The 13,356-nt window shown below is 40.4% G+C and overlaps 1 protein-coding gene across 1 annotated transcript in view; it reads left to right on the top strand.

The window, feature by feature from the left end:
* Positions 1–12,975, top strand: part of LOC141990127 (uncharacterized) — a 37,025-nt gene extending 24,050 nt beyond the window's left edge. The window contains exons 5-8 of the mRNA XM_074957095.1: positions 5,114–5,224; positions 9,786–9,892; positions 11,249–11,339; positions 12,079–12,975. Coding sequence (XP_074813196.1) covers positions 5,114–5,224; positions 9,786–9,892; positions 11,249–11,339; positions 12,079–12,195 — 426 coding nt within the window. The 3' untranslated portion in view covers positions 12,196–12,975. The remainder of the gene's footprint in view (positions 1–5,113; positions 5,225–9,785; positions 9,893–11,248; positions 11,340–12,078) is intronic.
* The last annotated feature ends 381 nt before the right edge of the window (positions 12,976–13,356 follow it).

Genomic DNA, 13,356 nt, shown 5'->3' with positions numbered 1-13,356 from the left:
TAATAATCAAGTTGCAGTACATCGACATCTGTAACATTGTGTGTTTGTCATTTTTTTTTTTAAACTTTCATATGTTAGCTAAGTGTAATTATAGTGTTCATTGTAGATAAAGTTGTAGTTAAAGTTGCAACATTTTACCCATTGTAGGCTGATGTTTTCTGGCATTCATACTTTCCCCAAAATTCTCCTTTTGGACAGAAACTTTCCATGATTGGTCTGAGTCCAAAGGTAAATTATTTTAGAATAATGTTTAGAAAATGTAATTCCATCATTTTTGAATTATTGGTGAAATATAAATTATTATTTACATTTTTTAAATTTAAAAAAATACTATATCTATATAAGTAGCATTGTTCAGTCTAAGGTATGTCTACCCTATGAAATTAGGTCGATTTTATAGAAGTCTATTTTTAGAAATCGATTTTATACAGTCGATTGTGTATGTCCCCACTAAGCTCATTAAGTCGGCGGAGTGCGTCCTCAATACTGTGGCTAGCATCAACTCATGGAACGGTGTACTCTGGGTAGCTATTCCACAGTTCCTGTAATCTCCACTGCCCACTGGAATTCTGGGTTAAGCTCCCATTGCCTGATGGGGCAAAAACATTGTCAAGGGTGGTTTTGGTTACATGTCATCAGTAGCCCCCTCCCTCCCTCCCTCTGAAAGCAACGGCAGACAATCGTTTTGTGCCTTTTTTCCTGGGTTACCCATGCAGATGCCATACCATGGCAAGCATGGAGCCTGCTCAGCTCACCGCTGCTGTTGTGAGCATTGTAAACACCTCGTGCATTATCCTGGAGTATGTGCAGAACCGGACTAAGAGACACCAGCACGAGGACAATTGTGATGAGGACATGGACACAGGCGTTCCTGAAAGCACGGGCTGTGGCAATTGGGATATCATGGCGGCAGTGGGGCTGGTTGATACAGTGGAACGCCGATTCCAGGCCCAGCAAACAAGCACAGACTGGTGGGACCGCATAGTGTTGCAGGTATGGGATGATTCACAGTGGCTGCAAAACTTTCGCATGCGTAAGGCCACTTTCCATGAACTTTGTGAGTTGCTTTCCTCTGCCCTGAAGTGCAGGAATACCAAGATGAGAGATGTCCTGACAGTTGAGAAGTGAGTGGCAATAGACCTGTGGAAGCTTGCAACGCCTGACTGCGAATCAATTTCAGGAATCAATTTACTGTGGGGACTGCTGTGATCCAAATAGCCAACGCAATCACTGATGTTCTGCTACCAAGGGTAGTGACCCTGGGAAATATGCAGGTCATAGTGGATGGCTTTGCTGCAATGGGGTTCCCTAACTGTGGTGGGGCGATACACAGAACGCATATTCCTATCTTGGCACCAGACCACCTTGCCAACCACTATGTAAACCGCAAGGGGTACTTCTCAATGGTGCTGCAAGCACTGGTGGATCACAAGGGACGTTTCACCGACATCAACATGGGATGGCAGGGAAAGGTGCATGACGCTTGCATCTTTAGGAACTCTGGGCTGTTCGAGCAGTTGCAAGAAGGGACTTACTTCCTACACCAGAAAATTATTGTTGGGGATGTTGAAATGCCAATAGTATCCTTGGGGACCCAGCCTACCCCTTGCTCCCATGGCTCATGAAACTGTACACAGGCAGCCTATACAGTAGTAAGGAGCAGTTCAACTATAGGCTGAGCAAGTGCAGAATGGTGGTAGAATGTGCCTTTGGACGTTTAAAAGCTCGCTGGCGCCGTTTGCTGACTAGGTTAGACCTCAGCGCAACCAACATTCCCATTGTTATTGCTGCTTGCTGTGTGCTCCATAATATCTGTGAGAGTAAAGGGGAGACGTTTATGGTGGGGTGGGAGGTTGAGGCAAATTGCCTGGCGGCCAATTACACACAGCCAGACACCAGGGCGATTAGAAGAGCACAGCTGGGCGCACCGCGCATCAGAGGCTTTGAAAACTAGTTTCATGACTGTCCAGGCTACAGTGTGACAGTTGTATGTGTTTCTTCTTGCTGCAAACCCACCCCCTTTGTTGATTTTAATTCCCTGTAAGCCAACGGCCCTCCCCCCTTCGATCACAGCTGGCAAAGGAAATAAAGTAACTATTGTTTTGAAACCATGCATTCTTTCTTTATTAATTAAAAAAAAAAGTGAGATAACTGAGAAGGTAGCCCGGGTGGGGTGGGGTGCGGGAGGAGAAAAGGACAAGGCCACATTGCTTATTGTAGCCACACTACAAATCAAAACTGTTTGAATGACAGCCTTCTGTTGCTTGGGCCATCATCTGGAGTGGAGTGGCTGGGTGCCCGGATCCTCACCCCCTGCCCCCCATTCTTGGGCGTCTGGGTAAGGAGGATATGGAACTTGGGGAAGAGGGCAGGCGGTTATACAATGGATGCAGTGGGGATCTGTGCTCTTGTTGGCTTTCCTGCAGCTCCAACAGACCCTTCATCATGTCCGTTTGCTCCCTCATTAACCTCAGCATCGCCTCCTGCCTCTGCTCTTCGTGCTCACTTAATGCTTTCCTGGCCTCTGCCACTCCATGCATTAAGCTGTGCCCTATCAGTGCGGGAGGACTGCATGAGCTTGTAAAACATGTCATCGCAAGTGCGTTTTTTTCGCCTTCTAATCTGTGATAACCTCAGGGACGGAAATGATAGGGGGAGCATAGAAACATTTGCACCTGCTGGGAGATAAAAAGGGAGAGTAAAATTTAAGATGATACATTTTCTGAGAACAGAAGGGAGACTCTTTCACAGTGAATCAAGCAATTCACAGCAGACAGCACATGTGCTTTAGGTATAAGGTCGCATTTTGCCTTTTATATTGAGCAACTGCTTGTATGGTGACACATCACAAACAGCTGGGCAACAGAATTCGGTTTCCAGGCAGCCATGGTAAGCCTTTTGGTACACAGGGTTGGCTTCTTACGCCTTCATAACATGGGAATGGTTTCAAACTGTAGCGCCATCCTTTCCCATAGCAAGCAATGCCGTTTGGGTTTCACATTTAAAAGGAGGGGCTGCAGTTTTCAGGTGGATGTGCAGCACAAACCTGCCTGCACCCCACCACGTGGCTATTCTCCGGGATGATCCCTTCACCCCTCCCCGCACCGCATGGCTATTCTCCGGGATGATCCCTTTTAGCCAAGCGCAAACAACCCAGCATGAACAGGGTCCTTTTACTGTTCCCTTACAAAAATTCCCCTATTTCAAGCAGGTGACCATGAATGATATCACTCTCCTGAGGCTAACACGGAAAGATATAGCCCGAATGTTGCTTGAATGCGACCAAAACCTAGGACCGTTCACTGCCATGCTTTGTGTTGGAATGATTCCAGACTACTTGCTACTGGCTTGGCGCAGTGAAGTGTCCTACCGTGGAGGATGAAATAAGGCAGCCCTCCCCAGAAACCTTCTGCAAAGGCTTTCAGCGTATCTCCAGGAGAGCTTCATGGAGATGTCCCTGAAGGATTCTCACTCCATCCCCAGACACGTTAACAGACTTTTCCAGTAGCTGTTCTGGCTGCGGATGCACCCCAATTCTTCAGGGCAAATCAAACATTAAACACTATTGCTTTTAAACCCTATACTGTAGTTACAAATGTGCACTCACCAGAGCTGCCTTCTCCGGCTTCAGGGTCAGGGATCCTGCCTTGGGCGGGTATTGGCTCCAGGGTGATGAAAAGGTCCTGGCTGCTGGGGAGAATGAGTTCACCGCTTGCCTGCTGTGCATTCTCCTCCTCCTCCTCTTCCCCATCCACAAAATCCTCCTCCCTGTTGGGTGAGACTCCCCCCTTGCAGGTGTCCATGGACAGTGGTGGGGTAGTGGTAGGGTCCCCCCCTAGAATGCCATGCAGCTGATCATAGAAGCAGCATGTATGGGGCTCTGACCTGGAGTGACCGTTTACCTCCTTTTGTCTTTTGGTAGGCTTGCCTGAGTTCCTTAACTTTCCTGCAGCACTGCTTTGTGTCCCTGTTGTAGCCTCTCTCCATCATGCCCTGTGCGATTTTGGCAAATATATTCGTATTTCTTCTTTTTGATCGGAGTTCGGCCTGCACAGATTCTTCTCCCCATACAGCAATCAGATCCAGTGTCTCCCTTTCTAACCATGCTGGAGCTTGTTAGTGATTCTGGGGGGACTGTATGGTCACCTGTGCTGCTGAGCTCGCCATGCTGACCAAACAAGAAATGAAATTCAGAATTTCCCGGGGCTTTTCCTGTGTACCTGGCTAGTGCATTGGAGTTCAAAGTGCTGTCCAGAGTGGTCACATTGGAGCACTCTGGGATAGCTCCCGGAGGCCTATACCCTCGAATTGCATCTGCACTACCTCAAATTTGACTCAGCAAGGTCGATTTTAGTGCTACTCCCCTCACCAGGGAGGAGTACAAAAGTCAACTGTAAGAGCCCTTTCGGCCGATGGAATGGGGTTGGTTGTGTAGACGCATTCATTTTAAAATCAACCTAATGCGGCTAAATTCGACCTAACCCCATAGTGTAAACCAGGGCTAAGAGGAAATCCTGTTGTGAGTTCTTCCATCCCATTTGGTGCAAATTGGACTCCAGATTCATACAATTTGGGGCGGGGTGGCGGGGTGTGTGTTGTTGGATATTTCTGTTGCATTCTGTTCTCCTGCAAAAGAAAACCGATAAATAAAAGAATCCCAACACAATGTGTGTTAATTCCACTCCCTCCCCGACTTCAGTTTATTTTTATAATTCGGTTTGTGCTAACTTTAGGTTTTTTCCCCATTCCCTTAAGCCAATTTCTGTGTATCTACCAGTAGAAGTGGAGGTGGAATTGTTGCTTGCTTTCCTTTCTTTTCTTGGCCTGTCAGCTCACATCTTTTTTTCATGATAATATTCATAAACCATTTACTGTAACTGCCAAAAAGAGGGTCTTAACCCTGGAAAAATATGCAGTTCACTCTAGTGCATTTCCTACCATTATGTTTTAAAACTAATTTAAAAATTTTTAACAACCCCCCCAATACACTTTTTTTAAACCTGTCTCTAATCATAACCTTTGTTTTTCACTTTATAATGTTTAGTTTTTCCACTTTAGGTTAGAAGTCATTTTACAGGCACCTCAATTATTAGATTTCCTCTCTTTATTTCAGGGCTATCTTTACAGCTCAGCATCCCAGCTGTATGGAGTGGAAATGAATGCAGACTTTTGCCAGTTGCAAGAAATGATAATCACAAAATACCAATTTACAGACAGAGTAAAGGTGACTAAATACATTTTATAGTGTGTATATTTTTTAACCAACTCTATAGTAGATTAGTTAATTCTATTCCAATGAGAGAGGCTGGTAAAATCAGTGCTGTTCTAAAGATAAATCTGTACTTCGTTGGTTTGATTTTAAACAAAACAAAAAAACGTTAATGTCCATTAAAATTGAGAAGAGATTAAAAACATTCTGTTTTAAAATATAGTAATTTTTGATTCATTCAGCCTTTTATCTGAGTATGGCTCAATCTGTCAACTGACCGCAAACACATACTGGTCTCATTAAAATCAATAGAAGTTCTACCACTGTTTCACTGTTTGTTGAAACAGGTTTAAGCCAGTATATTAAATGTTTATGTCTAGAACGATAAGAATAGCAAGAGGCATCTGGGGTTTCCATGTTTTGTTAAGAATAGCAAAGATACTTTCAAGGATTTGCATTTGAGTAGAAGCTAAGGTCTGCAGGCTGACAACTTTGGGTGTTGTATTTCTTTATTAGTTTCTTTGGAACTGAGAATTTCAGTTCATATTAGTGCACATGTATGTCAGAAAAACAAGAAATGTTCCAAACAAACTCAAATCATTAATATACAGGGATGCTGTTTTCATAATGAGAACAGTTCCTTTTTGGGACTGTCTGAATCCGTGCAAAAGGTCTTGTGGCCAAAGGCAATGAATAAAACACATTAGGTGAAATCCTGGCCCCATTGAAATGAGTGGCAAAACTCTCAGGGTATGTCTATACTGCAGCTGGGAGTGAGCTCCCAAGGCTGGGTAGAACCGGGGAATGGGGTGGGTCCAGCTTGGGTGGCTAGCCTGGGCCTTCGCTGGTGCTGCAGCATCCACACTACTATTTTTTTGCACTAGCTCGAGCCCCACTAGGATGAATCTGTTTACTTGGGCTGTGAGGCTTGCTCCTAGCTGCAGTGTAAACAAGGCTTCTGATGTGTCTGAAATATATCCGTGAAATGCGATAGTACTGTACAACAGAATGCTCCATCAGGTTAATTCACTAGAGACTGTAGATGTATATACATGTTCCTGAGTTGCTTTATATCTTGAAAATATATGCCTTAAATGTTAGTTTTTCTACACACTTTGTATTTCTGCTGAAGTGTTACACTTTTCAGTGCATAAAGATAAAAAAGAGAATACATTTTCAAAGCAGTGCCTGGGGACTTTGCCATTCAACTCCCACTTGATGTTAATTTAGTCCTGTGACTCCTGTTATTACACACTGTTTTGAACATTATCACACGCTGCTTTAAACATTTCATTCTTGGATTTCAGCTTCACCCCAAAATGAATCCTCTCTTTTATTACATCCTTTTTGGAGATATACAGTAGCATGAAAAAACAGCCAGAAGCCAGTTGGCTAAGTAATAAGTAGGTAAAAAGAGGTTAAAAATCTTGGAGGAAAAAAGCCTCATAATGGCTACTGTTATCTGGGATGTTCTGATAAAAACACAGAACAATACACTCTTTCCACTGTAACCTCTACTACCTGAGATATCAGGGTAAAACAATTTCTATATTTAATAGTGAATTTATGAGTGAGTCTTGTGCTGTGCTGTTCTGTTCATAAATTAAAAAATAAGTGCATAGAAGTCACTTATGTTGTACCATGTTTGGTGTGAATGCTTAGATGTTGGTTAAAAAAACAACAGAAGTTGGGGCACATTCAGGAAATCACCCTTACATGTATCTAACTTTAATACACTTAACTATTTTTATATAGTAGTTTGGTTTTCTCTTAGTACCGTGAAAATCAAACTTTTCAGTACTGATTTCTTTTTCCCTTTCAATTTAGCAAACAGTCAGTCACCACCTTTGGTTGACGAATACTTATATATAGCACACAAACTTTTTTTTCTTGGCAACATTGTGGAGGATTTGGAATTCAGAGGACACTGTAAAAGAAGGTATTATAGATCAGATTTGAGACTATTGACATAATGCCTTTAAATCACCAAATTAGAAAAGAGTGTATAACAATTCCAGGAAACAAGAATTGTACTGTACCCAGATAAAATTGTCATTCAGATTAAAGAACATACTGAGAATAATGTCCAAATAATCTTCTTAACCAAAGAAGCCGTGAACTTAATCCCATTTATAGTCTAGGTGCACTAAGAAGTAGGAGTATAAACTCTCTTAATGAACCCTTTGGCTTTATTCTCTTAATTGGATGAAAGTCAACCGTGCTGCTAGTTCTTCATTTTTACTAGTCTTAGAGTTTTGTTTTCATTAAAGTGAATACTGAAATGTTTGGCTATAATGGAATCACTACAAAATATTCTGTTAGTGTCTGGGCCTTGCTGCATGAGTCAGAATGATACATTCTCCCCACTTCAGTTGCTACAATGCTCCTTTGCATAGGGAGTGTCTCTTTCCTATAGTGATCAGAATAGTGTACATCTGCTTAATTGATCCAAGTGCAGATATTTCCTTTGTGAGGATAAGTTTTGATAAAACCAAAGCTTTGTCCTTCAGGAAGGACCATTTGAACTGCAGGTTACCCCAGTCAGTAGGGGAAAGACAGATCACTTTCCCTCCCAGTACCAGCAGGCTTTTAAGCAATTCAGAGAGTGAATAAGAAGTTATGGTTTCCTAGACAAGAAAATAGTGGCAAAAGTGTTTTCTCCTCTACACAAATACTTCATTTTCCTGTGACAAGACAACACTCGCCAAATTACCTGAGCCTTGTGTTAATTACCTGAACACTAGCAGAGATTAACAAAATGTGGGATATCCAACCTGCTAGATTAGTGTGTGGTATCATCCCACCACAATAACTAATTTACTCTCTATTACATTAGGTACGCAGCCTAGCCATTCTTCAAGTGCTTGCTCATGTCCATTCCATGTTAGGTGTGTGCACGCCATGTGCACCGCTGCCAGAGATTTTTCCCCTCAGTGTTATCCACTGAGCTAGCTCTAGCGCCCTCTGGTGCCACATGCTTATGCACCGGTATAAGGGGCACCTCTGGCACCGCACTCTGTCAGTTCCTTCCTTCCAGCATGTGACAGTTGATGGAATGTCACTTCCGGCAAGGTGTTTTTTCTCTTCAAATTTAATTTATTAGTCTTAGCTGCATGTCCATGAATTCTGAGCCCACCTCCTTGGGTACTGCTTGTGAGTCTCCTAACGTGGAATGGGCATGACATGAGCAAGCACTCGAAGAAAAAACGGTTACTGACCTTTCCATAATTGTTCTTCAAGATGTGTTGCTTATGTCCATTCCATGATTCACCCTCCTGCCCCTCTATCAGAGTTAGCAGCCCAGAAAGAACTGAGAGGATGCAGGGATGGTGATGCCCCTTATACCAGTGCATAAGCGCACAGCATCAAAGAGCGCTAGAGCTGGTCCGGTGGATACCAATGACGGGAAATCTCCAGCAACGGTGCATGTAGCTTGTGCATACCTAACGTGGAATGGACATGAACAACAGTTATGGAAAGGCTAGTAACTGTTTTTTCTGCATTATCAGTCCCTTAATACTGACTATAAAAGCTGACCAGTGCCCCTGCATCATCCTGTTTGTCCACCATGATAATGTCACTTCTATAAGTAACACTTTCATGATGACAGTGATCCAGTGTTCAACTTCAGATTGAATACGCAAAGTATCAGTTTAGCTGGTACCAGAAGTTAGATAAATTCACTAGGTTGATTTCTAATTGGTAGGGACACTTCAAATCAAATCTTGGTGCACATGTAACACATGGATTGACAAAATCCCAAAAGAGATGATACTATTTCTTTTTTAGTCAGAGATTTAAGATTTATTTCTTTGAATTAGGAGAAAAGTCCTCCAACTTCCTGTTAGAGTTTTGATGAGCCTCCAAATTCCCCCCTACGTTAGCAGCAGCAGCAGCAGCTGCCCCACAACTCCATTTTCTGCTACCATTGTTTTGGCTGAGGAAGACTGGACAGGACGCTGACGTTCAAGAAGAGCTCCTGTACTGACTGGAGAAATACCTGTTTAATGATATGAGGCACTCTGTCTCTGCAGTTCTCCCTCTGAGGGCTGAGCGCATCGCATCTCCATTACTCCCAGTATGTGGAAGGAGAATACAATAACCAAACTTGGGTCTTCATGGCCAGTCTGAGCCGTAATCACTAACCAACCAGCTCAGCCCTTAAAATGCATTTAAATAGCTTCATAAAAAGCTTTAGCTGGATTAAATCCTTTACTGAAATTAATAAACATTCATGATAAAGCACAGGTAACTAAAATATAATAGTAATTTCCTAAATCTTCTATTGTGGCATTCAATGATCAAGATCAAAAGTACAAGTAGATGTAACATATTTATATTTAATATACATAATGAATTAAGTACTGTAATTACTGAGGAAATAAAACTGGCTTCTCTAACGCTCACGCTAGTGAGTTCATTTGTATATTACTTAATATGAATTGTATACCTTTTTATGATCTGTAGAAGATGTTGGCAACAGATACTGTGCTCTATGGACAGACCATGTCTATTAGAAAGCTGTGTATCTTCTTCTAAGTTAACTTTTACATATGTACAATGATTTCTCCTTCAGGTGCTTCATTCAGACATCTGTACTCAGGCTTCACTCCTTCAAAATGCTGATGTTGTTGTAATGAATAATGTCTTTGAATATTTTCTTGACAGACTGGAACAGGCCAGGTAAGTATGTGTCCAAACAAGTAATCAGTTTCTCTGCCAGTGGATTTAACCTTGCAAGTTATAAAAAATCCTTTATATTGTGCTTTTTGAAGTCACGCACATAATTTGTATTAGAAAAATGTATTTTAAAATGCCTGTACTTGATTTAGTCAGATTTAGCAGCTAAAACTTAAGGGCAATCTTTAGTTCTGAATCTACTAGAAGCTTTTTCTCTTAGTTCCAGCAAAACATTTCTCAGAACATGTGCACTAATCTGTTAAAATAGGGTACTGTCTTTAAAGGAAATAAATGGTCTTGAATTGCTTTAACAACATAAATATTAAAATCTGTAACAAAATAACAAGAGGGTCCTTCATCAAACCTATGGATTACAAAAGGGCTATAAATACGTATTCACACTGCAAATTACAGTTACTAGTGATATTTCAAAAATGAAGTCCTCAAGGGCAAGCTATAAAGGGCTAAGGCATGGTTAAGACTACACCTGTGTTTGCTGAGACACAATTATGCCTTTACCTGCCTTCTTAAGCATTAAAGATTATTGGCTTAATGTTGCACAACAGGCCTAAGGAAGAATGAGGTTTGCAGAGTGATGGAAACTATATTCTTCTTAGTCAATATTGCTGTGCTATGTGAAATGATCTGACTTGTAAAATCAGGAAAAAGTAATGCTGGAGGATATATCTAGAATACTGTGATTATGTTAATTTACCTCAAAGTATTTTGTCACAACTGCAGCATAGTGATATGAAGAGAAACTTGTGGCTACAGTGAATAAAAAACTGAGAGAGGACTAGCCTCTCTCCTCAGAGACCAGAGTTCAAATTCTGATTTAGGTCACAAATTAAGTTGTCTGGAGTTTCATCCTAGTTTAGAGTGGATATTTGTTGAGTATCACAAAAAAACAACAGACTTGGACATAACCGGCAGCCTCTCAGGCTCCAGATTGGAACAGCAAGAGTGTTGAATGTCAGGGGTAAGGTATGTTAGAAGAGTCACCACAGGCCACTGACAGAACTATTCATTCTTCCCTTTTTTGAGCACCAACTAAACCTAATTTTAAAAAGGAAAAGAGACAACATATTTCAAAAATAAAACTCCAAAGCCATATAATCCCTCTGATCTGCATGAGTAGTTCCCATTGGTGTTAGTGGCTGGTCCACACACAGACGTACAGTAAGATATGAACAGTGACTTTATACGAAAGCACAAATGGCAAATGTTTAAAATCAATCTACTTCTGGTCACTAAATTATCAGCGTTAAATTCATTTTATATTGAATGTGTTTCTTTCTCTAAAAACTGGCAATCTTTTGATCTTTAAATACTATATTTGGAATTTAAAATGTGTTTCAGAGCCTGGGAATTTATGAGTCATAATATGAGGAAAAAAGGGTCATTATTAGTGACAGTCCCAAGCCTTGAAGAATCTATCTCAAACCTACAGGTTCGTGGTTCTTTTTCAAATAGTTTTAGCTGACAAATTTTATCTTACTCTTTATGAAGGTGTTATAGTGAGTCAATATGCAGTCTAATAGTTACTATTCAGGCTGCATAGTATCAAATGCTTAGAGTAGAGAACTGGGAATCAGGACCCTGGGATCTATTCCCAGCTTTGCCAACAATTTCCATGACCTTGGAAAAGTTATTTCAATCTCTCTGTGCCTTGGTTCCCCAGCTGTAAAATTGGGATACTATTTATCTACCCCATAGGGCTGTTATGATGCTTAATTCATATCAGCCCTTAATTTTGAGGATCTCAAAGTATTATACTATTATTCAAGCCTATACGATGTCTGTTTTGAGTTGTATAACATGCTTTCCATCAATATATTACTGGGAATATAGGTGGAAATATAAAATCATGTGTATAATTGATCGGCAGATGTTAATCCAAAGAGATTCCCATTCCAATTAAAAACTCAGTATGTTTTCTGCAGTCAGACCCAAACTGGAGTAAACAGATAATATGAATGAGTTACTTTTTCAGAAATTATCCTTACTCTTTCCTATTTAGGTAAAATGATGCTTCCAGAAATAAGTTTAACTTACCAATGGTGAATAAGCTGTAATGGCTAAACTGTCTTTCTCTCCTCTTTTCACTGATGTCTGCCATCCCTGTAACATAAGTTGAGTTGGTTGCTCAAAACTGTGTTAATTTATGTATCTGTTTTTAATTGTTTCAGACGGATATACTGCTCAGCCAGTGGGTAGAAGAAATGAAGTTGGACTATGATGTATACATGGAAAAGGATATTGATAGAGAAGCACTTGAACAAATTCATTTGTACAAGATTCTCTAGCATACAGACTAATTTACTGATAACAGTATAAAATGATTGACTTCGGAGGGAGTTGTGTGAAAGGGCTTAATCCTACAGTCCTATTTCCAGAATAAATTGTGAAATATCTTACTATTTATTTTAGAAATTATACATATTCTCACAATGAAACAGGGGCTTCTGAGAACATATTTTGTGATGTCATATTTCTTGCATTAAGGTTCTCAGTGTGTCATAACAGTGCAAAAAATTTTAGCCACTAGGTATCTCTGTAGCTTCATTCTGCATGGAAGTGTTTTGAAAGAATGACAGTCCACTAACACCAGAAGAGTCCATCTTGTGCTCTGTTAATGGCTGTGAACCTCCCACTTTAAAAATATATATTAACAGAAAAATAGTGACCCACTATTAAATGTGAATGGTATTCATATATTTAACACAGCTTTATTTAAAAGCTGTAATATATTATGTTGGGTTTTTAGTACTGACAAACTTACAGTAGTGCTATTAATATTCTGCCTATGGAATTCCTGATTTTTTTAAGGTCTGCACAGTAGCTACAGATCCTATAGGTATTGGTGTAGAAAGGACTATTGTCCCAATTTAGAGTAGCATTGTGACAGTAGCATTCTAGTCAATGGTTCCCCAGTTGACTGTTGATGTAAGATACTTGGGGATAAATAAGAATCCTTCAGAAATATTGGTCTAAATATAGGAGAATGAAAATCTGCATCACTTCCTTAATTTTAATGAGGATTGTAAGGGGTTAAGAAACTAAATATTCTGAGCAAGAGTTATGGCCTAGCATAATCTTTGGTGATGTAAAACATTGGCAATACACAATAACAGAACCGTCCCCAAACCCTCCCAAAGAGAAAGAACACACACACCAAGCTGATATTTATATTTTCTATTCCAACTGTAGAAAACTTTCAGTTCGTTTTTCAGCCTTAGACATCACTGACAATCAATATTTTTGTGTTTAACTGCAGGAATTTTTGACTAAGTGCAGTGCCAATTGGAAGCAATGTTACTGTATGTCTAAAAGTTTTCTACACAAGTTATGGCCTGTTCAATTAGCAAAACATTATACTGGCTACTCTTTTTATTTTTCTAATAATTTGCAGCAAAGTATACCTGTAAAATGTTGTAATAATATATATGGAGTCAAAAAGATGTAAT

Source organism: Natator depressus, chromosome 6 (genome assembly GCF_965152275.1).
Source record: "Natator depressus isolate rNatDep1 chromosome 6, rNatDep2.hap1, whole genome shotgun sequence".
In the NCBI taxonomy this organism is placed as follows: Eukaryota; Metazoa; Chordata; order Testudines; family Cheloniidae; genus Natator; species Natator depressus.
This window is presented reverse-complemented; position numbering and strand designations above follow the sequence as displayed.